At 48.8% G+C, this 23591-nt stretch overlaps 4 protein-coding genes across 8 annotated transcripts in view; 3 read left to right on the top strand and 1 right to left on the bottom strand.

The window, feature by feature from the left end:
• Positions 1 to 25: 25 nt before the first annotated feature.
• On the top strand, positions 26 to 1684 carry dcakd (dephospho-CoA kinase domain containing). Its single transcript, XM_061264070.1, has 5 exons — positions 26 to 296; positions 448 to 562; positions 637 to 840; positions 901 to 988; positions 1084 to 1684. Exons 2-5 carry the CDS (start codon positions 451 to 453, stop codon positions 1367 to 1369), a joined length of 690 nt encoding a protein of 229 aa, XP_061120054.1. The 5' UTR covers positions 26 to 296; positions 448 to 450; the 3' UTR covers positions 1370 to 1684.
• Positions 1685 to 3517: 1833 nt separating this feature from the next.
• Positions 3518 to 5656, bottom strand: LOC133142970 (C1q-related factor-like). The gene is made up of 2 exons (XM_061264666.1): positions 5054 to 5656; positions 3518 to 3946 (listed from the first exon to the last, which is right to left on the bottom strand). The coding sequence occupies exons 1-2, from the start codon at positions 5636 to 5638 to the stop codon at positions 3767 to 3769; spliced, it is 765 nt and encodes a 254-aa protein (XP_061120650.1). The 5' UTR covers positions 5639 to 5656; the 3' UTR covers positions 3518 to 3766.
• Positions 5657 to 9055: 3399 nt separating this feature from the next.
• On the top strand, positions 9056 to 18746 carry vcla (vinculin a). 4 transcript variants are annotated; one of them, XM_061304758.1, is made up of 20 exons: positions 9060 to 9425; positions 12466 to 12536; positions 13033 to 13183; positions 13245 to 13353; positions 13419 to 13702; positions 14239 to 14332; positions 14407 to 14554; positions 14635 to 14788; positions 14861 to 15036; positions 15109 to 15299; positions 15372 to 15571; positions 15636 to 15764; positions 15834 to 15983; positions 16048 to 16156; positions 16232 to 16534; positions 16597 to 16721; positions 16819 to 17004; positions 17068 to 17271; positions 17330 to 17434; positions 17503 to 18746. In XM_061304758.1, the coding sequence occupies exons 1-20, from the start codon at positions 9258 to 9260 to the stop codon at positions 17647 to 17649; spliced, it is 3204 nt and encodes a 1067-aa protein (XP_061160742.1). In that variant the 5' UTR covers positions 9060 to 9257; the 3' UTR covers positions 17650 to 18746. The 4 variants fall into 4 exon arrangements, with proteins under 4 accessions (XP_061160740.1, XP_061160741.1, XP_061160742.1 ...); XM_061304759.1 differs by having other exon boundaries at positions 9063 to 9425; positions 14242 to 14332; XM_061304756.1 differs by having other exon boundaries at positions 9056 to 9425; positions 16819 to 17271.
• Positions 18747 to 19136: 390 nt separating this feature from the next.
• The window catches only part of LOC133171406 (adenosine kinase-like), a 28990-nt gene continuing 24535 nt past the window's right edge, over positions 19137 to 23591 (top strand). Inside the window, exons 1-3 of one of the 2 annotated variants that reach the window (XM_061304761.1) lie at positions 19137 to 19305; positions 20448 to 20522; positions 20618 to 20671. In XM_061304761.1, coding sequence (XP_061160745.1) covers positions 19256 to 19305; positions 20448 to 20522; positions 20618 to 20671 — 179 coding nt within the window. In that variant the 5' untranslated portion in view covers positions 19137 to 19255. Of the gene's footprint in view, positions 19306 to 19809; positions 19949 to 20447; positions 20523 to 20617; positions 20672 to 23591 lie in introns of those variants that run through there. The other variant, XM_061304760.1, reaches the window with a different exon arrangement.

The raw sequence follows: 23591 nt of genomic DNA, 5'->3' as shown, positions 1-23591 counted from the left end.
GAAACTTTTGTTCGCTATACCGGAGCTATTTTAGTGTAACACGATCGATTCAAAACATCCGGCTTTTAGCATGTAGTTGACCTCAAGAGATTTCACGCTGACATTTTGACAAATAGCAGTAACCGATGACGTGTGAAGTTGCCGAGACGTGCTAAGCAGGACGATGGCTTCTTATCTTTGTCCATTTGGGGTTGTTGTAATGCTGTCGTCGACATTTAGCTTGTTGACGTTAGCTTGAAGCCTGGCTATACAAGTGTCCATTCGTCTTCCTTTAAGGGGCAGCTGAAATCTACGAGGTAAGAAAGCCCCCAAAGTGTTTTTTGTCGATAATTCAAGCAGTTACTATTTATTACAATGACTCCACTTCCTTGTTTAACTACACAGTGGAAAACGTGTTTAGCTTAGACTCATATTTCTCATATTTCATGTCATTTCTTTCTCTTTTAGGAGATGTATTTGGTGGGCCTGACGGGAGGCATTTCCTCAGGAAAAAGCACGGTATCGTCGATGTTGCGTGAACTTGGTTGCCCCATCATCGACGCAGATGTTGTGGCCCGGAAAGGTCATTTTGCAGCCCAAATTCATCAGCATCAGTTTCAATGAGAACCAAAGTGATTTTATTCTTTCCCAACGCAGTGGTGGAGCCCCGCTCGCCAGCCCATTCACGTATCATCTTCCACTTTGGGCGCGAGGTGCTGCTGGAGAGCGGCGAGATCGACCGGCAGAAGCTGGGCCGTCTCATCTTCGCCGACGAGGAGAAACGCAAGCTGCTCAACTCCATCACACACCCGGAGATCCATAAGGAGATGCTCAAGCAGATCCTCTTCTACTTCATCAGAGGTACGACTTGATTTGACACAATATAAACAACATACATTAAGATGTGCATTTTCTTTTTAGGGTATCGCTACGTGGTGCTGGACGTACCGCTTCTCTTTGAAGCCAGAAAGCTCACGCAGTTTCTCAACCACACTGTTGTTGTTTACTGGTAAGACCACGCTGATGCATCAATCCGTCAAATAAGTCAATCGGATATTTAAAATGAATATATTTTGTAGCAAGTGTGTTTTGTGCGCTCGCCAGCGATCCGGCCACCCAGCTGGCGCGCCTGATGCAGCGAGACGACCTGACGGCGGAGGAGGCCGAGCAGCGGCTGGCGGCGCAAATGCCGCTCAAGGAGAAACGCGGCCTGGCCAGCCACGTTATCGAGAACTCGGGCACGCGCGAGGACACCCAGCGCCAGGTGCTGCAGCTGCACACCAAGCTGGAGGACTCCATGGACTTCCTCCCTGTGCGGGTGCTGGCTGTGACCGCCGCCGCCGGCCTGGGCGCGATGCTCCTCTACGCCGTCAAGATGCTTTTGTCCTAGCGGATGACAGCAAAGAGGCAAGTGGTTAGTCACTGGAGCCCCCTTCTCACGGGATTTAGAAGGACAAAGCATGCACTTTAATCACTAATCAACTGACACTCACTTTATTAAATACATTTTAGCAGTCATGGTTGCTGTCCAAGGTTTTAATTGGCCGGCGACAATCCATTTAAAATTGCTAAATCCGGCACGGTTTTCTGTATATTCTCAAAACCAATAATGTTTTTAAGAAACCTCCACAAGGAGTATTGGATTGTTTAACTGAACGTAAACTGCTCATAAAAAGACAATTCTGATGAATTGTGAGTGACTCCATCACCTCGACTGTTTTTTTCGTCCACTTTTTTTCTTCTTTGCTGTCCTTGTTCTCTCCTCTCTGTGAGCACTCTGTAAATCCACGCCAGTTTTAAGATAAACTAAATCAAACACTGTTTCTCACATCGTCTTCCTGACTGTTCGCCGGCGGGCCAATGTGCAAATGGGGGAATCTTGACCAGGCTCTATTATAATGGAAAACTTTCTTGGACAGATGAGACCCGCGGACAGGAAAATTGAAGCGATGATGTCACCCCCCCCCCCCCCCCCCTTGCTGATGTGTGTCACTTGACTAGATCCGGGGCCCTCTGAGCCACAGCGCCGCTAATGCGGAGCGATGGGCGGACGTACACCAGCGCATGAGCGAAGCAACACGTTTTGCAAGCCTGAACTTTATCTGAACCAGCGCATGCGTGCTTGTTTGTCTTCATGACATATTGTGCAAGTAGCCCTCGCTTTTTGATACCTCGTATGTCTCGGCCAACGAAGACTGTCCTGCCGGCGTGCCAAAGTCGCTCGAGAACTATTCTCTGAAAGTATAAAAGTCAGAAGGCAGCAAGGCCGAGGGCGTGCAGCCGGCAAATGCAGCTCGACGCCGACGGGTAGCGTGAAGCGGCCATCTTGAACTCTGGCGTCGGGCGTCACGCTAGGCCGGGGCCAGCCGCGGCCAGCGCCTCCATAGCGCGTTGTCATGCCGCATCCCGCCGATGCGGGCTGAGGTGAAGAGACAGGCAATGCGCCAGCAGAGCAACCCTGGCCGCATGAGTCAACCTGTCGGCGTGCGTTAGACCCGGCGCAGTCGGGGGGGCCACGAGGGGCGCCACGCCTGTTGAGTCACTGACACACTGGACTTGTTCCTCCAAACGCGGCGTGATGCCCGCCAAGGACGCGTATACACCGTCACGTTCTCCCGAGGACCGCCAGGACGCGGGCGGGCAGGCGTGGCTGTGTGCATGGCTGCACACATGTAGGCCCACCGCCAGCCTCTCAGCCCTTTCCTATTGCCCCAGCAAGCCTTCTGCTCTGTTTGCTTTCCATTGGCTGCAAAGTATCTTGCTAGGAAGTGTTAGCATGTGACACGCTAACATTCTTTAGCTCGCTTCTCGTCCCTGCTGGTTTAGCGTCAACGTAGACTGTGCCGGAACATCGCGTAGGAGGTCATGGAGCCGGCTCTAATTCGGATGCTCTCGCTGACTTAATGGGCGCAAACAAAAACAAGGCTTGTGAGGAGCAAGTAGCCGTAGGCTGTCCCCAACGCTCGCACATCTTTGCGGGATGGCCTTGGGGAGTTTCTGGAAAAGCTTTCGCAATCAATCTCCATCACGGGTGTCAAACCCGAGGCCCGGGGGCCGCATCAATCCACGTGGCCTAATAAGGGAGGAGTCCACTTTATGCTTCTTGTTCCTTTGGTCGGGCCTAAAAGCGTCGCTTCGTCTTTGACATTGCGACATGAAGTCTCTAATGTGACGATGCGCTCATAGTGCCCGAGAGGACGCCAGCTCCTCGCCCCCCCGTGGCTCGGGTGACCTCTGCCAAGGCGCGGTCACTCACTTTTAATTGCGTCTGCGGGAAGTGAGCTGTCTGTCTCCGAGGCATTCAGTAACCGTGATGCTCTGACACGGCGACGCAATCCGCTCGCCGCTGTTTGTTATCAGCTTGTCGCTCTTCTGACTTTTTGAGAGCGCTCTCCTTTCCTTTCGGAACTTCAGATTTGCGCGATTAATCAGACAACATTTGAGGAATAAGACAGAAAACTGCTGACGTGATGAACGTTTTCTTTAATGAAAAACTGTTCATGTATACGTTTGAACATCTTTCTTGGTTCTTGGTGGATTTTTTTTTTTTGCATGCATGATGCACATGACGTGAAAGAATCACCACGATTTGAAAAGGTTTTACGCTGGGATGACTTGGGACGACTTGAGTGGACAAGATTCACCGTGAAATGTACAAGAAGAATTCATAACACTGATAAATTCCCTCCCCAAAGAAACCACACGGGGATAAAGAGGTAGCCGGTTCGCCGCCGACCCGCAGCTTCTGCGTCAGCTTAGCTCGACCCAAGTCAGCGAGCGGCGCTCGTCAGTCCGCGTACAGGATGAAGCCCGAGAAGGTGGTGTACTTGTTGCTGTTGCCCCCGTGCGCCTTGCCCCCGTCCAACTTGATGCACACCTCGTCACCCGCATCCAAATGCACGATGACGCTATTGCTGGCGTAGTCGTAGCTCTGGTCCTGGTCCTGAGCGATGGCGCTCGCCCTGACCTAAACCCAAGAAAGTGCAACAATTTCAGGTAACTTGACAGCGTGAATTTCGTGACTTTCTTAGACTTGACCACTAGATGGCGGCAACAAGTTTCACAATGCCACCTTCACATCATAACGATAATGTCATTGACGTAAAATCTGCTGAGGCGAGGAATCCTCTGTGTGTATGAAAAGGCGGTGACTCGAGTGTAAAGCTTGGGCTTGACTCAGCTCGCCTGAGAGGATGCGCAGCGCTGCCAACGACCCCTCCGCATCCATCGGGAGTTATTTATGTATCGAGTGCCACGTATCATCGGCGTCATGCAGACACCATAGGGCGAGGGTTAGGGCGTTCAAAGTCCCCCTTCTAACTTTTGACGGGTGGGAAGCGGCTGGCCTCGCACGGTCAGGACGCATCTGTCGTCGGCTTTGGTCTCGTGCGTGAATGTAGCCACCATTCCGAATATTTGAAGTGTGTCTGCCTCAATTGAGGTTGCCTTTGCTGCTTGCGCTTGCATCTTCTATCTGGCCTCCCATCATGTTTGCGCTTCACTTCACATTTGCGTGCCGTTTGATCAGCGTCAGGCCCGAGGCCTCAGAGACATCAGCAAATCATCCGTGAACGTAACCGATACCTCGTTTTCACGCCTGCGCCGCCTGGCCCGGGCCGGCCGCGCGATAAACGCTACGTGCACGGACGTCAAAAGTTTGTATTTGGTATTTCAAGGCGCTTTGAACTTGTTTGTCGAGACCTCGGGCGACGTCGGTTGCGCACCACGCTCGGCTCGCTTTCCCGCAATCTGGCAGAGTTGTGTGGTTTTTTTTTTTGCGGGCTTCGAGAGAGTAGGAGCTGAGATCAGGACACACATGAACGCTTGACTTCACCGTTTGGACTGGTGGCTTCGCCCCGCTGTGTGATGTAGCTTTTCCTAACTCATCAAGTCAGAAATGGCGACGCTTGGTCGAGTCTCACATACAGGCACTGTGGGCCATTCAGAAGAAGGCTACAATGTTTTGTTTTCTCAATCACTGACTAATCGGTTGACTTTCTAAAGGAGTTTACAAACAGTAATGAGGTTCTTCTAGCTGGTGTGACCTCACAAAAGGTATGTCAGGATTACCCACCAGACCATTCTTGATCAAGTCGGCCCACATGCTGGTGCCGTCTCCTCCCCTCATCAGAACGTTGTATATGAAGAAGTAGGTGCCGGGAATTTTGCACGTGAACTTGCCCGTGGCGCCGTCGAAGTTCCCCCCGATGTTGGTCACCACGTCGTCGAATCGCAGGACGTCATAGCCTTCCTGCGGGTTCCGGAGCCCCGCGTAGAAAGCCACTCGGGCCGCCGTGTTGTAGGTGGCCGTGCTCACCGAGCCCGTACCCCCCAAGCCCAGAATCCCGGGAGGTCCCTTGGGTCCCGGCGGGCCCGGCTCTCCGGGGGGCCCCGGGGGACCGGGCTGACCCGGTCTCCCGGGTCTACCCTGCAAGGCGTGAGCAGGTAAAGTGGGCACCGGCGGCCCGACGCTGGTGTCGCTCGGGTCGGCCCGCTCGTCCACCTGTTGCTCAGCGTTGATCGGCTCCACCGCGGTGGGGAAGGGGTCGCACACCATGCGGCAGGTGCCCAGCATCTCAAACCTGCCACCGCCTTCCTCGCCTCCTCCGACGGAGCTGACCAGCACGGGGATGAGCACCACCAGGACCAGCACCAGCATGACCCCCACGGCGGCCGCCACCAGGGTCTTGCGCCCGATGCTAAGCCGCGGAAGGGGCTGGGCAGCCAGCGCGGAGCTCTCCGGGGAGGGAATGATGACGGCGGGTGGCAGGGTGCACCGGGAAGAACGCGACTGGGATATTCCGAAAGATGGTGAGAGCTGAGGAAAGGTTGAGTGACAAGCGAGGTAGCCGAGCGAGCCCAAGGAGAGAGAGGGAAGACGAGGAGGCGGGTGGAGGGAGAAGAGAGAGAGCATCATGCAACTCTGACTCGGACTCAGGGTGGAGGAGAGCACTTTCTCAGGGATGACGGCAGAACTATCCGCTTCACTCTCCTCCTCCTCCTCGGACAATAAACAATGGTAAAAACGATGACCAGAAAAGTCTACAGGTAAAGTGATAGTGTTCAATTGTTTTCCACTGAACCGAAACCCTCCAATTTGAGGGTTAGCGGAGGTTTTCAATTGCTCTGTCGCCCCCTCGTGGCTTAGGTCTGAAGCACATGCTTAAACCAGTAATATCAATATTATATTATATTAACCATCCATTTTCTGAACCGCTAAGTCCCCACGGACGACCCCTGGAGCCGTCATCGGGCAGTAGGCGGGGGACACCCTGAACCGGTTACCAGCCAATCGCAGGGCACACAGAGACAAACAACCATCTGCACTCGCACTAACACCTAGGGACAATTTGGAGTTTTCAATCGCCCTATCAAGCATGTTTTTGGGATGTGGGAGGAAACCGGAGTGCCCGGCGAACACCCACGCGGGCCCGGGAGAACATGCAAACTCCGCACAGGGAGGGTGGAATCGAACCCGCACCCTCCTAACTGCGAGGCGGACGTGCTACCCAGCGCCCCACCGAGCCGCCTTATATTATATTATATTATATTATATTATATATTATATTATATTATATTATATATATATTATATTATATTATATTATATTATATTATATTATATTATATTATATTATATTATATTATATTATATTATATTATATTATATTATATTATATTATATATATTATATTATATATTATATTATATATTATATATTATATATTATATATTATATATTATATATTATATATTATATATTATATATTATATATTATATATTATATATTATATATTATATATTATATATTATATATTATATTATATATTATATATTATATATTATATATTATATATTATATATTATATATTATATATTATATATTATATATTATATATTATATTATATATTATATTATATATATTATATATTATATTATATTATATATTATATTATATTATTATATATTATATTATATATGGCGGCTTGGTGGCGCACTTGGGTAGCACGTCCGCCTCACAGGTAGGAGGGTGCGGGTTCGATTCCACCTCCGGCCCTCCCTGTGTGGAGTTTGCATGTTCTCCCCGGGCCCGCGTGGGTTTTCTCCGGGCACTCCGGTTTCCTCCCACATCCCAAAAACATGCTTGGTAGGCCGATTGAACACTCCAAATTGTCCCTAGGTGTGAGTGCGAGTGCAAATGGTTGTGTGTCTCTGTGTGCCCTGCGATTGGCTGGCAACCGGTTCAGGGTGTCCCCCGCCTACTGCCCGATGACGGCTGGGATAGGCTCCAGCACGCCCGCGACCCCAGTGGGGACTAAGCGGTACAGAAAATGGATGGATGGATTATATTATATATTATATTATATTAGATAAATAATATATAAATATAACATTATTTAAAGATAATATATAAATACACAATTATTATTTTTCATAATTATATTATATTTTATTTTATATTTAATATTACACTTTTATCACAAATATACTACATATTTATTAGTATACGTATATTCATTATTAAGGGTGTAACGATATTACTGGTTTAACCATGTGCTTCAGACCTAAACCACGAGGGGGCGACAGAGCAATTGGAAACCTCCGCTCACCCTCAAATTGGAGGGTTTCGGTTCAGTGCGTTACGTGGATGTGTATTTTTGCCCCTCAGCATTGCTATTCTATTCTATTCTATTCTATTCTATTCTATTCTATTCTATTCTATTCTATTCTATTAGATAAATAATATATAAATCTATCCATCCATCCATCCATTTTCTGTACCGCTTAGTCCCCACTGGGGTCGCGGGCGTGCTGGAGCCTATCCCAGCCGTCATCGGGCAGTAGGCGGGGGACACCCTGAACCGGTTGCCAGCCAATCGCAGGGCACACAGAGACAAACAACCATTTGCACTCGCACTCACACCTAGGGACAATTTGGAGTGTTCAATCGGCCTACCAAGCATGTCTTTGGGATGTGGGAGGAAACCGGAGTGCCCGGAGAAAACTATTTAAAAATAATATATAAATATAAAATTATTTCATTATTACTATTATATTTTATTTTATATTTAATATTGCACTTTCATCAAATACATTTATTATATATTTATTAGTATGTATTCATTATGCGTATATTGATATTACTGGTTTAAGCATGTGCTTCAGACCTAAACCACGAGGGGGCGACAGAGCAATTGAAAACCTCCGCTAACCCTCAAATTGGAGGGTTTCGGTTTAGTACTTTCCGTGGATGTGTATTTTTGCCCCGCAGCATGGCTATATTACATTAATTACATTACATTACATTACATTACATTACATTATATTATATTATATTATATTGACCTTTTTATGCAGGTCGTCAAACTTCCTCTATTCCGTCTTCAGGCCCTCGTTCCTTAGGAAATGAGCCCTTTGTAGAATTCTCGACGAATTTCTTTGCTGCTTTTCATATTAAATCAGGATTTCCACAACTGTGCTGTCAGATGGTATTATCTTGATATACTGTTTTTTCTTCAATATAAACAGACAAGGCAATCATTATGATCGGTTATACGATTATTCTACGAATACAAGCCATTATGCATGATTGTAATAAAATAAATTAAATGCAGTTTTGCTAATTATTTGAATGCCCTGTGTGCTATACGCTTTAAAGGGCAACTATTTAAAAAATATAACATCATGACAGTCCATTTTAAAACTATGGCGTATTTTGACCAATTGAAACGCTCCATAAAAGGACATTTTTATCATTTTACTTATTTCAATAGCATCATGTTTATTCAGGCAACTTGGGGATATGTTATTTTGTCTGCAGTGTGATCAGCCGTGGCATGAGTCAAATAAAAGCGAGAACACGTCCAACCGGTCGAATTTCCGCGTGTGGAATGTGACAAACACTACACGCGCATATTTGCCTTTTTAGGGCATGAGAATCTATTACGTAATTCCAGTCAGCAACGCTCCGATCTCCAAACGGGATGCGGAAAAGACAAGGAAGGTTCGGGATGTTGAGTGACGTCTGGCCTTGGCCAATAGGAAGCGAAGAAGACCCACCCTCCCCCTTTGTGATTGGCCAGGAGGCGGGGCATCGTAACGTGACGTCGAGCTAGTTCAGTTTGTGCAAGGGAGTTTGATGGTTCGGCCGAGGGTCCGAGCTTGCAGGGACGGAAAAAAAGTCACTCGTCTGACCAGGAGAAGCGGCCTCCTCTGGTGCTTGCAAGTTTGACCTCCACCGCTTTTCTCCAGCGTTGTTTGAAAGACTTCGATCGCCATGCCGGTGTTTCACACTAAGACGATAGAAAGTATCCTGGAGCCGGTGGCTCAGCAGATCTCCCATCTGGTGATCATGCATGAGGAGGGCGAGGTGGACGGCAAGGCGATCCCAGACTTGACGGCACCGGTGGCAGCCGTGCAGGCGGCGGTGAGCAACCTCGTCCGGGTGAGTGAACCGCCGACTCCTGCAGCTTTTTTTCGACTACTACCTGTAGCTCTGCCAACAAAACTTTTTGGACCTTGCTAGACGGCCATCAAAGAGGTGGAAATGCGACTCAAGTTACCTTGGGGGGGGGGGGTGCTACGGCATTGACGCCCTTGTTCCCCTTGGGAATGGCCCCTGCTGCCTACCGTAGCTTCACGTAGCCACGGCTGTGCACTAGAACTACACATTATGCATCTTAAATAAAAAAATAACGTGTATTTATCCTGCTGGAACATGCACAGTAAAATTAAGAAAAGAAACTTGCCCAATTCCAGATTCTTGGATGCCTCTGCAGGGAAGGAGTGAGCATCCCTCCACCAAGTCAAAACATTTTTTTTTCCCTGTAGTCTATGATAAAACTCACGAAACTGTGCAATCTCTTCTTAGGCCACACCCAGAAAAACACTTTGTTTTCATAACAACTAGGAGTTAATTAGCATTAATTTCCTTGATCATCTGCTTTGAATTGCATTGAAAGCAAAAGCAAACGAAACTCATGTGGGTTCCCTCAAACCGTTCGAAACATAAATTACTACGCTTAAAAAACCACGAGAGGAAATGAAAAGCACCTTAATGCTGTTACGATAGTAGGGAAGTTCTTGTGTGCGGTCATTTTCTTTCTGGTGGTTGTTTTCTACATATTTCAACAATCGTGACATGATAATTGCAAATGAATTTGCTCTGTCAGTTCACTGGAGTTCATTTGCCAATGAATTACTGGAAAAATAATCCAATCCTCCGTTTGTGTGGTTGCCCTTTTATTTCTTTTCATTCTTTTGATCAATGAGTCGGTCACTGTTTCCAGTTGCCATGGCAACCCTATAACATTGACATTACTATGATGTCACGTCTGGTTATGTATTCATGACTCATAGTTCAGAGGAAAAACGGAACCCTGTGTTATCTCTCTCTGGACTAGCCATGCCGTGAATACTTCCATATGGAAGTTTATCTGTGCCATCGGATTTTGAATTCGAATTTGTAGCACTGAATTTTTTTACATCCAATTTTTAACACTGAATTTTTTTTTGCATCTAAATCAGACTTTGAATTTTAAAAGCCATCGAATTTCTAGCACTGAATTTTTTTTTCCTAAGACTTTTTTTTCAATGTCTCAAAAAATTCAGTGTCAAAAAATTCAATGTCTTAAAAAATTCAGTGTAAAAAAATTCGACATCTCAAAAAATTCAATGTAAAAAAATTCAATGTCTAAAAAAATTCAGTGTAAAAAAATTCGATGTCTCCAAAAATTCAGTGTAAAAATATTCAGCGCGGACATCCGGGGTAACCAAGGGAGAAGTAATCGATCCCTGTATCAAATCATCCAACGTTCAGCCAATCAAGTTAAACTCCATTGGTCATGTGACGTCGAAACAGGAACGTCGTGAAGTTCAAAGGTAACAGTAACAGTTAATACTGTAATACTGTAATGAACTTGAACTTCACGACGTTCCTGTTTCGACGTCACATGACCAATGGAGCGTAACTTGATTGGCTGAACGTTGGATGATTTGATACAGGGATCGATTACTTCTCCCTTGGTTACCCCGGATGTCCGCGCTGAATATTTTTACACTGAATTTTTGGAGACATCGAATTTTTTTACACTGAATTTTTTTTAGACATTGAATTTTTTTACATTGAATTTTTTGAGATGTCGAATTTTTTTACACTGAATTTTTTAAGACATTGAATTTTTTGACACTGGATTTTTTGAGACATTGAAAAAAAAGTCTTAGGAAAAAAAAATTCAGTGCTAGAAATTCGATGGCTTTTAAAATTCAAAGTCTGATTTAGATGCAAAAAAAAATTCAGTGTTAAAAATTGGATGTAAAAAAATTCAGTGCTACAAATTCGAATTCAAAATCCGATGGCACAGATAAACTTCCATACTTCCAGAACATATTCTTGAGCGGTGAGGAGTCGGTGGCTCGCTCCTCCTAAGGAACAGGAAGTCTTAACCGAATTGCATCTTGCGTTCTAAACCACATGTTGCGCACACGCTTCCTGTGAGTGAATTCTGATGGATGATCTCTTGCAACAAATTCTTGAAATGTACCCCTTCGATAGTGTTTCTTTTGGACCTCTGGTATGGTCGCTCTTGAGCTTCAGAACCTCCACGACAAGCCTGGAGTAGGCCGCAATGTACGCGGCTAAAAAAAGGAGCGTTGCTATTGTAAGCGGGACGCTACTTTGATCCGCCATTCGTTGGAGTTCAAACTTTGAGCCGACATCATTTTTTATAGTTCCTTTTTATAGACTTTGGGATGAAGACAGGAATGCCCGGGACACACACTGGCTTCCTGTTTGTGTTGCGCTGTCCCCGGAGACGCAATCGGCACATTGCGCCATTTACACACGTCGTTTTGCTGAATCACATTGCACGTGCTGACTTTGTGCAAAATCAAACGGTCAGCAATTCTGGGTGCGGCTCGGCTTCGGCGCAATTGCACGCGTACTTCTAATCGAGCCCTGTGTGTCCTCCTCCGGGTGGAAAATCTTCCACAAGTGTTGCTTTGTTGCGGTTCTTTGAATCCTATTCAGTGTCAGTTTGGAACAGGAAGGGCAAGTCTCAAGGGACACGCCTCACAAGTACAGTCTTGTGCAACATGGACTCAAAGGTGATGGCCACCAATGTGGAACTAGCAGAATTCAACACACCCTCCGTTTCATTTTGTCAGTGGAAAGCAAATAATGATAACGCAACGTATTTTTCGCTTGCGGCACTTCCCCTCGGTCGGGGGTCCGACAATTGTTTCCTCGTCTAGTTAACGCCGCGTCACAGTTGACTCGACAATATGGCGCGACACCAAGACATGAAGAAGTGAGTGTGTTGGACCTGACTGAATCTCTCATACCAGATGCTAGAAGGGTGAGGAGCATCCCCTGAATGCGCTTAGGTCACCATAGAGTCATTTTGCTCTTCAGCTGTTTTACACATCATGACGACCGGAGCCCCCATACAAAGATCTTTAGTTCACGTCAAATCTTCTTCTTCTAGGTCGGGAAGGAGACCGTCCAAACCACCGACGACCAGATCATGAAAAGGGACATGCCGCCGGCGTTTATCAAGTAAGTCGGCTCGATGGACTCGTTGTGCTCTCCGCCCGCGTAAAGGTCACGCTTGGCATGTTGAGCGCCGTCGCGTCTCGGCCCGCTGGAGCATAAAGAACGTATTGAACGGGTCAGTCCACGCCTTGACTTTCAGGACGTCTCGGAAGCCAAAGTAGCGCCGTATCTATTTTGAAGGGCGGCGTTTTGTTTGTTTTAAGAAGATCGTTTTAACCATTAAGCGGCGCTCAGCTGCTGTCTGGTGCATGTCACCGAGCGAGAGCATATCTCCAGAACCCCCCTTGGCCACAAGGTCAGGAATGCAGGATGGCCCGCCCGACACATTTGGCGCCCCCGAGTCACATCGTCACCCCGTCGTCATCCGTCAAGGCATGTGTCGGAATGCCTCGCTGGCCTGGCCGCTTGCTAAATATAGCACCTGGAGGGGGGTCCGATGCTCTGAAGGACACGTCCGATGGTTCCCGCCGTCAAAAATTATGTCGTCCTTCTTCCCCAGAGTGGAGAATGCTTGCACCAAACTGGTCAAGGCGGCCTCCATGCTGAAAGCCGACCCGTACTCTGTTCCCGCTCGCGACTACCTCATCGACGGCTCTCGGGGGATCCTCTCCGGGACCTCGGACCTGCTCCTCACCTTTGACGAGGCCGAGGTACCCTGCTCCCGCCGTGTCCCGAAGGTGTCGGTCCTTCTGAACGTTCCTCTCCGACCAGGTGCGCAAAATCATCCGAGTATGCAACGGCATCTTGGAGTACCTGAAAGTCTCGGAGGTGGTGGAGTCCATGGCTGACCTGATCACCTACACCAAGAACCTGGGACCAGGTAGAGGAGGGAAACGTAGTCACGGTGTGGAGGCAAGGCTGAAGCTACCCTTTGGTCTTGCCCAGGAATGACCAAGATGGCCAAGATGATCGACGAGCGGCAACAGGAGCTGACTCACCAGGAGCACCGCGTCATGCTGGTTAACTCCATGAACACGGTCAAGGAGCTGCTGCCCATCCTCATCTCGGGTATCAAAATCTTCGTGACCACCAAGACGTCGGGCAGCCAAGGCGTGGAGGAGGCCCTGAAGAACCGCAACTTCACTTTTGAGAAGATGAGCGGCGAGATTGTGGAGATCATCCGAGTGCTGCAGCTCACGTCCTGGGACGAGGACGCCTGGGCCAACAAGGTGCGCCCGACACGACGCACACTTTTTTTTTTTCAGTCACATGGCTGTGCAGAATCATTTCTTGACACATTTATAGATCTTTCCCCATTTTCCATCACTCCAAACTGCTCAATCTACTCTTCTCACCTTTTTCCTCTCGACATCAATTTCCAGAACAATGTTTGTATTTATGTCGTTCTTCTTCTTCCTTTTTTCTTTTTTTTTTTCCCACTCTTCTTTCACTTCCCTCCTTGTGTAGAAGGTAAGCGTCACCTCCCTCTCTGTCACGGCTTGTGAAGCTGCATGTCTCAGCAGTGTGTGTGTTGTCCTGTGTTTTCTTTTGTGCCGCCATTGTTCTGCAGCGTGCAAACAAGATGCTAATGAAGTGGCGTGGATTGAGGAATGGTTAACAATAAGAATTTGCTGTTGGTTGACTTTGGATTTTGCACGTCTGCGGCCCGGACGATGGACTAGAGTCGGACTCTAGTTCATCTTGCCGTCAACGTGCCGTCATGAAGCTCAGCTGAGTGACATTTCCGTCTGGATTTCCTCCCCTAAAGGACACGGAGGCCATGAAACGAGCTCTGGGGCTCATCGACTCCAAGATGGCTCAGGCCAAGAACTGGTTGCGAGATCCCAACGCCCCAGCAGGTAGCCAGCTCGTACGAGCGCCCGGCGGGCCTTCGTCACAGAACGCTCGGCAGACACCAGTCTTGCGCCCGCAGGGGACGCAGGCGAGCAGGCCGTCCGCCAGATCCTGGATGAAGCCGGGAAAATCGGCGAGTTGTGCGAGGGGCGCGAGCGCAGGGATATCCTGGCGACTGCCAAGACTCTGGGCCAGATGACGGACCAGGTGTCGGAGATGAGGGCCAGGTACTGATGCCGCAAGACCGCCAAGTAGCAACTTTGAGCTTCCAAAAGATAAAATGTGTCCACGTGTTTTACATGCTCAGAGGTCACGGCGCTTCTCCGGCCGCCATGCAGAAGGCCCAGCAGGTGTCCCAAGGTTTGGACGTCCTGACCGGCAAGGTGAAAAACGCCGCTCGCAAGCTGGAGGACATGACCAACTCCAAGCAGGCCATCGCCAAGAGAATGGACGCCGCCCAGGTGAGTCGCCACACCCTCGCAAGGAGACCCATTAGACCCACGACGCCACCCTTTCACGTTTAATTTTCTCAGAGCTGGCTGGCCGACCCCAATGGTGCTCCGGAGGGGGAGGACAACATCAAGGCTCTCCTCATGGAGGCTAAGAAGATCGCCGACATGTGCGAGGACCCCAAGGAACGGGACGACATCCTCCGTTCCATCGGCGAGATCGTCGGCATGACCGCCAAGTTGTCGGATCTCCGGAGACAGTAAGAACTCGGGCCTTGGCGAGTGGACCGAAGACATGCTTGGTGCGGCATCATATGAGGATGTTTGTTTAGGGGGAAAGGCGACACCCCCGAAGCCAGAACCATGGCCAAACAGATCGCCACGGCCCTGCAGAACCTGCAGTCCAAGACCAACAAAGCCGTGGCCAACAGCAGGCCCGCCAAGGCCGACGTCCACCTGGAAGGAAAGATCGAGCAGGCTCAGCGCTGGATCGACAACCCCGGCGTGGACGACAGCGGCGTGGGTCCGTGCTCTCTTTTGAGTTCCTCCCTCCTCCTATGTGGCGAACACTGAGTTTCTTTCCACGTGTCCTCAGGCCAGGCGGCCATCCGCGGGCTGGTGGCGGAGGGCCGCAGGCTGGCCAACGCCCTGCAGGGCCCCTACAGACAGGAGCTGCTGGGCAAATGCGAGCAGGTGGAGCAGCTCATGGTCCAGTTGGCCGACTTGGCGGCTCGCGGCGAGGGCGACTCCCCGCAGGCGCGCGCCATCGCGCACCAGCTCCAGGAAGCCCTCAAAGTGAGATGACTCGGCTGCCGTGGTTGACATATTGCAATGCTAACATCTGCATGTCTCTTCCCAGGACCTGAAAGGGAAAATGCAGGCGGCTATGACTCAGGAAGTTTCCGACATCTTCAGCGACACCACCACGCCCATCAAGTTACTGGCCGTGGCCGCCACCGCACCTCTGGACGCGCCCAACAGGGATGAGGTCAGAAGTTTGTTGCCAGTGTGATGTAACTCTCTATTTATCGCCGTTCCCATTCTTGTGGCTGAACAGGTGTTTGACGAGCGGGCCGCCAACTTCGAGAACCACGCCAATAGGCTGGGCGCCACGGCGGAGAAGGCGGCCGCCGTGGGCACGGCCAACAAGAGCACGGTGGAGGGCATCCAGGTGGCCGTCAGGTCCACCCGAGACTTAACGCCGCAGGTACTTTGGTTCGAGGGAGTCTTTTCCAAACCCGCTCTGGAATTGAGCCCGACTCTTGGTGCAGGTGGTTTCCGCTGCCCGGATCCTGCTCAGAAACCCCGGCAACCAGGCTGCCTACGAGCATTTCGAGACCATGAAGAATCAGTGGATCGATAATGTCGAGAAGATGACGGGTACCGGGAATCAGCATATACATTTTGCGGTTTGGTAGGCAGCTTGGTGCTGACCTCCAACGTCCGTACTTTCAGGTCTTGTGGACGAGGCCATCGACACCAAGTCCCTGCTGGACGCCTCGGAGGAGGCCATCAAGAAGGACCTGGACAAGTGCCGCGTGGCCATGGACATGCAGCAGCCACAGATGCTGGTGGCCGGCGCCACCAGCATCGCCCGTCGGGCCAACCGCATCCTCCTGGTGGCCAAGCGGGAGGTGGAGAACTCGGAGGACCCCAAATTCCGCGAGGCGGTCAAGGCGGCGTCCGACCAGCTCAGTCAGACCATCTCGCCCATGGTGATGGACGCCAAAGCCGTGGCGGGGAACATCCAGGATCCCAGTAGGTCCGGCGCGCCGCCTCTTGCCTCTCGGGCGACCTTCTGACAGCTCTTTGCCTTGCAGATCTTCGCAAGGGCTTCCTGGACTCGGGCTACAAGATTCTCGATGCCGTAGCAAAGGTCAGGGAGGCGTTCCAACCACAGGAGCCCGACTTCCCGCCGCCGCCTCCTGATTTGGATCAACTCAACGTAAGTCTGCCCAATACAGCTAATTATTTGTTGTCACAAAGTTTGCTTCCAAAACGAACGGATCAAACAGGACTGGAAATATTCTTATGGCCCGCAGCTTAACGACGAGCCGGCTCCGCCCAAACCCCCTCTTCCCGAAGGCGAGGTTCCTCCGCCCAGGCCGCCGCCGCCGGAGGAGAAGGACGATGAGTTCCCCGAGCAGATGGCCGGCGACATGGTCAACGAGCCCATGATGGTGGCCGCCAGGCAGCTCCACGACGAGGCCCGCAAGTGGTCCAGCAAGGTACGCTCAGAAACGCGGGCCACCCGAGGACAAGTGCCGCCATTTACGACTGCTCTTAAACAGGGCAACGACATCATCGGTGCGGCCAAGCGCATGGCCCTGCTCATGGCGGAGATGTCACGCCTGGTGCGCGGCAGCACGGGCAACAAGCGCGCCCTCATCCAGTGCGCCAAGGACATCGCCAAGGCGTCCGACGAAGTCACGCGGCTCGCCAAGGAGGTGGCCAAGCAGTGCACGGACAAGCGGATCCGTACCAACCTGCTCCAGGTAACATCGACCGACGTTTTTCCAGTGGCCCCGAGTGACTTCCTTTCCTGCGTTACAGGTGTGCGAACGCATTCCCACCATCAGCACCCAACTCAAGATCCTGTCCACCGTCAAGGCCACCATGTTGGGTCGCACCAATATCAGCGAAGAGGAGTCGGAACAGGTGAGGGTTTTGGATGGCATGCCTGCTGTGGACATTCCAAATCTTATGGTCTGTTCTTCTCCCTCCAGGCCACCGAGATGCTGGTCCACAACGCTCAGAACCTGATGCAGTCCGTCAAGGAGACGGTGCGGGAGGCCGAGGCAGCGTCCATCAAAATCCGCACCGACGCCGGCTTCACCCTGCACTGGGTCCGCAAGACGCCTTGGTACCAGTAAAAAGACGGCAGGACCCAGGACCGCACTCGGTGGGCGCACAAAGCCTCGCCCGGGCTTCCGTTCTGACGTCCAACGTGTATACAAATGTGTTGACAAATCCCGGGAATATACAGTATATATTTGGATTAGACCTTGGATTTCTTACAACATATATGTCGTCGCTGTACTGATCGTTGCGTCTCACCTCCGCAATATACTCAACGGGAATATTTGCAGTCCGCCATTGCTGGATTTGCAGATATTTAAGTATTTGTTTTTCACCAGGGACTAGGTTGAAGTGAGTAGAGGAGGTACTTTTAGACTAAAGTTCTGTTTTGTCGCCTTCATGCTGCACCTTTAGGCAATCAAACTTTTTTTGGGCGTCAATTATTCGCGGCTTTTTGCCGACACAGCTTGTGTTAGTGTTTTCCAAGGCACATTTAGTATTTTACGTTAGAAAAATAGAACTACACATTTTATATTCCAACACCAAATTGTGTATGCGCTAAAGCCTGCTAGCTTAATGCTAACACCATAGCTGGACTAAGAGAAAATAGAATTGATGTTTTGGACCAATTAAGGGGAATTGAATCATTGGGAATCGTTGGTTTACACTACTCGCTGTAGAATCACAAGCATACAAAAGAAACATTCTTTTGTTTTTTTATGTTGGTTTTATGTTTTGCAAAATTTCTCTGCCAAAGACTGTTCATCAGACACTTCACTATGTGTAGAGATTAAAATGCTGTAGAAAGTTGGACGAAAACTATCCCGAAGAACACCACGCAGTCGTATGTACAATCACGGTCAAGAACAAATAGCATCATTTTGGTCAAGATGGACGCCAACGAGAAAAAAAAAGCAGTGTCACCATACGTAACGATAAATAAACACACATAAACAGACCGCCGACGTGCCTTTGGGTCAGATTTTGCAATTGACATGTTATTTGCACAACAAAAGAAGCGTGTAAAGCCACACTTGCCTTGCTATGCAAATACCTGACTGAGTTGTGTGTGGATCATGTTAAGTGTACTCCGTTGGCCACAATCACAAGCCTCTCCATCGTTCACCATTCTTTGCCTTTTTTTTGTAATAAAGCATTTTATAGCACTTGAGGTATGTTTGGTCATTTGTTGATTATCGGTGTTAAAATGCAACCAAAATGAAGTTTGTAAATTTTAACTGAATTTAATGTATTATTTTAGGGGCAAAAGTTAGAAACGCCCCAGAATAAACTAGATTTTTGTTAATAAATGTATTTATTATTTCCATAATCAGTTCAGAAGATGAATTAAAATGAATTTATTTTGTTTTATTGTCAAATGAAAACATTTTTACAGATTTTATTCATGAGAGAGTTTAATATTTTTAAGAAATCTTTTCAGAGATTTTATTTTCTACAAATACGTCCCCTCAACATTCTGATTTGTGTGCATTAAAATGTTTTTATTTGTTTAAGACCCAATTCATGGTTAAACCTTCAGAGATAGTCACAGTTAAAGATAAGAATCTCCCTCGCAGTGTACTTGGCACCATTTTATCGTTTCAAAAGGAAGCTAGGGTGCGTGTTTCATCACGAGTTCTTCCGTCATCTTTAACAGCAACATCAAACAAATAAGCAAGAATGTCCCACGAAGACACAAATGCGTCCAAATGGAAGAAGAAATCGTTGAGGTAAGTGTTTCACTAGGTAGCTGTTGTGCTATTAGCCCACGTAGCTAGCTGCTACCACAGAGCCGGCTGCGAACCGGGCTCCAGGCACGTCTCACGCCGCGGTTGGTGTCTTTTTCTCGGGCAGGGCGGATGCTAATCACCGCTAGCCGTTGTGGAGGGTGCTAGTCACGTGAACAAGCTACTATGCCTATTCACGGTTTTTCGTAAAAAATGAAAGAAACAGTAATATTAGTTTTTTAATTTCGGATTTGTTTATCTTAATCAGTGACGACAAATTTAAGATGTTAGCATTTACTACCAGTCAGCACTTTCGTCATTTGTCACGCTTTATGTACAATTGTTTCCCACATCAGCACTTTAATCACTGTACGAATACAAATTAAAATACACTCAAAATGTCATGATGTGTACCGTTATATTGTTAGTATTAGAGTTTCCCAGTTACCACAAACTCAGCACTTTTCCGACTTCATAGCCAATCATTCGCCAGGAAGCCCGCAATTCCCGCCTTCCCACTGCCAGCCAATCAAATGATCGTCTACACAGTCAGACTTCCTGTATTGTCAGCAGCACGTTGCAGCACTGTCAAGAAGTTCTTTTGGTGTTTTAAAATCCATTTTCAGACAATAATGACCGCTCCGAGGTAAGACAACACTTGTGACACGCTTTCCGTGATGTCAAAGGAAACATTGGTGGTTCCTGTCGTGTAATTTGATGGATTTAAATAACTGTTGGGCGTGAATTGGATTGAAAAAAAACAAAATGTCTTCTCCTAACTTTTTTGTTGTTTAATTTTATCTGCTTCAATGTAACTTTTTTTTTCACCAGTTTGTGGTGAAGGGTGAGCAACATGTAATCGTGACAGACTTTGCCCACAGATACCACATTTACAACCCAACACTATATGACGAGGATAGATTTTATGAAAACATTTTCCCCAAACACTGTTAAATCAAGCAGTTATTTTATATTGTTATTTTTTATGATGAGATTTAATTTATTCTGGTAATTCTATTTTGGAAAAATCAAATCTGACTGGCTCTGCAATTTTTCATGGGATTCTTATTCCTAAATTAAACCTCATTCGACTCTACAAAAGCTCATGTTAAGCAGCTGTTTGTTGTACTTTTTTGTATCTTCAGTGAAAACACACTTTTTGGGATGGGCAACCCCCTACTGGACATTATTGCAGTGGTGGACAAAGACTTCCTCAATAAGTAAGTGAAGCGGGCGGCCTTGTCTAATTTCCGTCATATCTCCATTTGTCTGTGAGTAACGGCACCAAAATTGGTCTACTTTGTGTCTTGAAAAGGTACGGACTGAAGCCCAACGATCAGATCCTTGCTGAGGACAAACACAAGGCCTTGTGAGTAAATCAAAACACAAAAGAAAAAAAACTAAATAAGAAAGCGTGCGTTGGAACCAAATTAGGGCTCGCACTGGTCATTCATCCCCGAGCCTAAAATAGCCACGTGGTATATATTAGCCCTGAACGTGACACGCCCACTATTTGGCAACAGGAGGGCGCAGCCTATAATGTAATGTTGCTTTCTGCCCAAGTATATTTTTAAGTGCAAAAGTGTCTTGTCTGTGCCTTGCGGTTTGCATGTCAAGAAATGTACAAAACACAGCAGAATAAATTGTGGTACTCGGATTATATTTGTCACTGTCACTCTGGTTGGGTTGAGCAATTTCAGTTGGAACTCTATTTAGTGTCCACCAGGAGGCAACAGTCGCCTGCTGTTTCTCCTCAGCAGGAAATGACATGCCATCAGGGGGATGGCCCGCCTCCTTTCTGCAGGAGATGACAATGTGGCCAAACACCGGATCTCGAGGAGGCGCCTAGCAATGAAGTTCTTCAGTCTCCCGCTTACTCTGCGCTAAATGCAGATTAAGCGCATCACAATTGCAAAGTCCTCATTATGTGCTGCGTGTGACCCTCTCTGCCGCATGAATAATTCAAGACACGTTAGCGGGCTGGCACAGGGAAGAAGGGAGGTGTTTCTGATCCCGAGGAGGGAGGGGGGTGAGACACAGGCATCATCTTCACACGATCATGAGCGGAGGTGTGCCCCCGCTGCGTGTGCACCCCCCCCCCACCTGCCTCGCACTCAATCTGCTTACCAGGAGTGCAAACAACAAAGAGGCAAGCTCAACACTTGCCACTGCGTGTGTGATCTACTCGACTACTTAGCGCGTACTCGAGCTAGCCAAGGTAAATCGCCAGCGCAAGCAAGCGACGCCACACCACGGGATGCTCTCACGCTTCCGTCAGTGTGTCGACACCTGACAACCGCTCTGCCTTGCTTGCTGAGTGGTGCCACTCGAGTAATTGAAGTCAGCTCCATCCCGCCCCCTGCCAGTAGCGTGGGTGGCGGGTCGCCAGCATCCATCGGCGGCGGATCCCCGAGCCATAAAGATAGTGTAGAGATAAACGGCACGCCAGCACTAATTGAGAGATCAGTGTCGTGTTTGATCGACGCGCTTGAACGTCAAGTGGGGCCTTTGCATGAATGTGACATGGCTGCCGCGGAAGGCCCTATTTGACATGACCGCCACATGCCTTACATCCCCAGAATATCCAAGAGGATGCGCCACCTTGATGCCACCGCAGGCTTGGATGGCTTTGGAGCCTTTTATTATGTCAAATCAAAGCGTTGGCGCTTGGTATTTGTTGGCGGCCGCCAGGTGGTGCAACAAACATGATCCGTCAAGCTTGCTACCTCCCTCCCTCCCTCCCTCCCTTCTTGACAATCCTCAGCTTCCTCGAGCATATTATAATTAATATGTGGGTGTCTTGGCCGCTGCGTAACAGTGTGTTCCGCAAAAAAAAACGCTTTGGGGCTATTTTTAGCCATCCTTGATTTCTCCCCCACCGGCCGGCAGCCACTCAGGATGGCAGCAGCTTCTCTATTCAAACAGGGAGACTAATCGAGTCACGCTGCTCTATCTGGGCTGACGTTTGGACGGCCAATCTCCGAGATGAGGAAAACGTCTCGGCTTTGAGTCTCAATCCTCAGAAGAAAAATGCCAGAAGCTTCCTGGCGTCCTTCCGCTCGCTGGCCCGCCCCTTCCTTTTACTCTTTGCTGCCGCTGGCGCACTGTGACAAACAACGCCACCCTCTGCAGTGCAAAGAAAAGGAGGAGAAGAAACGACAAGAAAAAGTGTGATAGCAAATGATTCGTGCGAGTGCGGTCTAATTGAAAGGGAGAGCAGGAAAACAACAAGCGGGGCAGCGTGTTTATTATTGCAACATTGTAACGCAATTAGTCCCCCATCAGGGCCGTGTAATTACGCAGCCCTTAATTGTGCACCCAAAAGCTGGAGGTAATAGGCACTTGTTTTCTCCCGCTCAACGGGGGTTTACCCAAACATACCTGAGCCCACTCACGCTTAGACTCCCCCATGGCGGGCAAGCCAAGGAGTCCTGCCTCCCTCGTGGCCTCTCTTGAGAAGTGATGGAGGAGACGCTTTTCGATACTCCCGCGTCCCGATGATTTGTTAGCTGCTTAAATGCAAAGGAGGCAATTAAAGGTGGCGCGGTGATCGTTGCAGATAAATGACCCCCCGGCACGCTCAAGCACTCTGGGACTCTTCCAGGCGCTTTAGGCCTCGCGAGTCTAGCCATTGATTAACGGCGACTCGCTCTCGCTCGGCCACTCATCCGCTCTTATCGGGAAGGGCCGACTTCAAAAGGCCCGTGAAGAGAAATGGCCTAAATGGGGCTCGCTCGCCCCCCTTCGTGTAAGATCTTAAGAGGAGCAAGTTGTGAATTATTGCCTCGTGTAAGTAATCTACTCATTTTTTTTGGGGGGGGGGGAGACCGAAGAGGAAGTCATGAGTCACTCAAAGGCACTTTGGGTGCTAGTTGAAGGGAAGCGCTCCTCTACGCCAATGTAAACGAGCCAGCGTGTCGGACCCAAACCTCACGGTTCCAAATCTTAAGGGTTCAACCGGAGGGCTCGGTACAAAGTCCACCAAGAGGCAAAGATGCAACGGCGCCATCTTCAGAAATTTGCTAGTCACTACAGCGGTTGACAAACCTGCATTTCATTTCACAGAGCAGCTGGGCGTGTGTTGCCCCGACCCAGTTTGGGCAAAAGGAATGTTTGAATGTCTCATGGAGTCAGCAGCCCGCCCCACCACCACCGTGCTTGTGTTTAGGGGCTGAGGACATTTTGTCCAAAACAATCCCTTCTTTTTCCCCTCCCGCCAGCGGCTCAACGGATCAGGATTTTCTCCCCCTAAATGGCCGAGGAAGGGGGGGTGGCTGTTTACGCTGCCA

This window comes from Syngnathus typhle, linkage group LG18, assembly GCF_033458585.1.
Source record: "Syngnathus typhle isolate RoL2023-S1 ecotype Sweden linkage group LG18, RoL_Styp_1.0, whole genome shotgun sequence".
Classification (NCBI taxonomy): domain Eukaryota; kingdom Metazoa; phylum Chordata; class Actinopteri; order Syngnathiformes; family Syngnathidae; genus Syngnathus; species Syngnathus typhle.
This window is presented reverse-complemented; position numbering and strand designations above follow the sequence as displayed.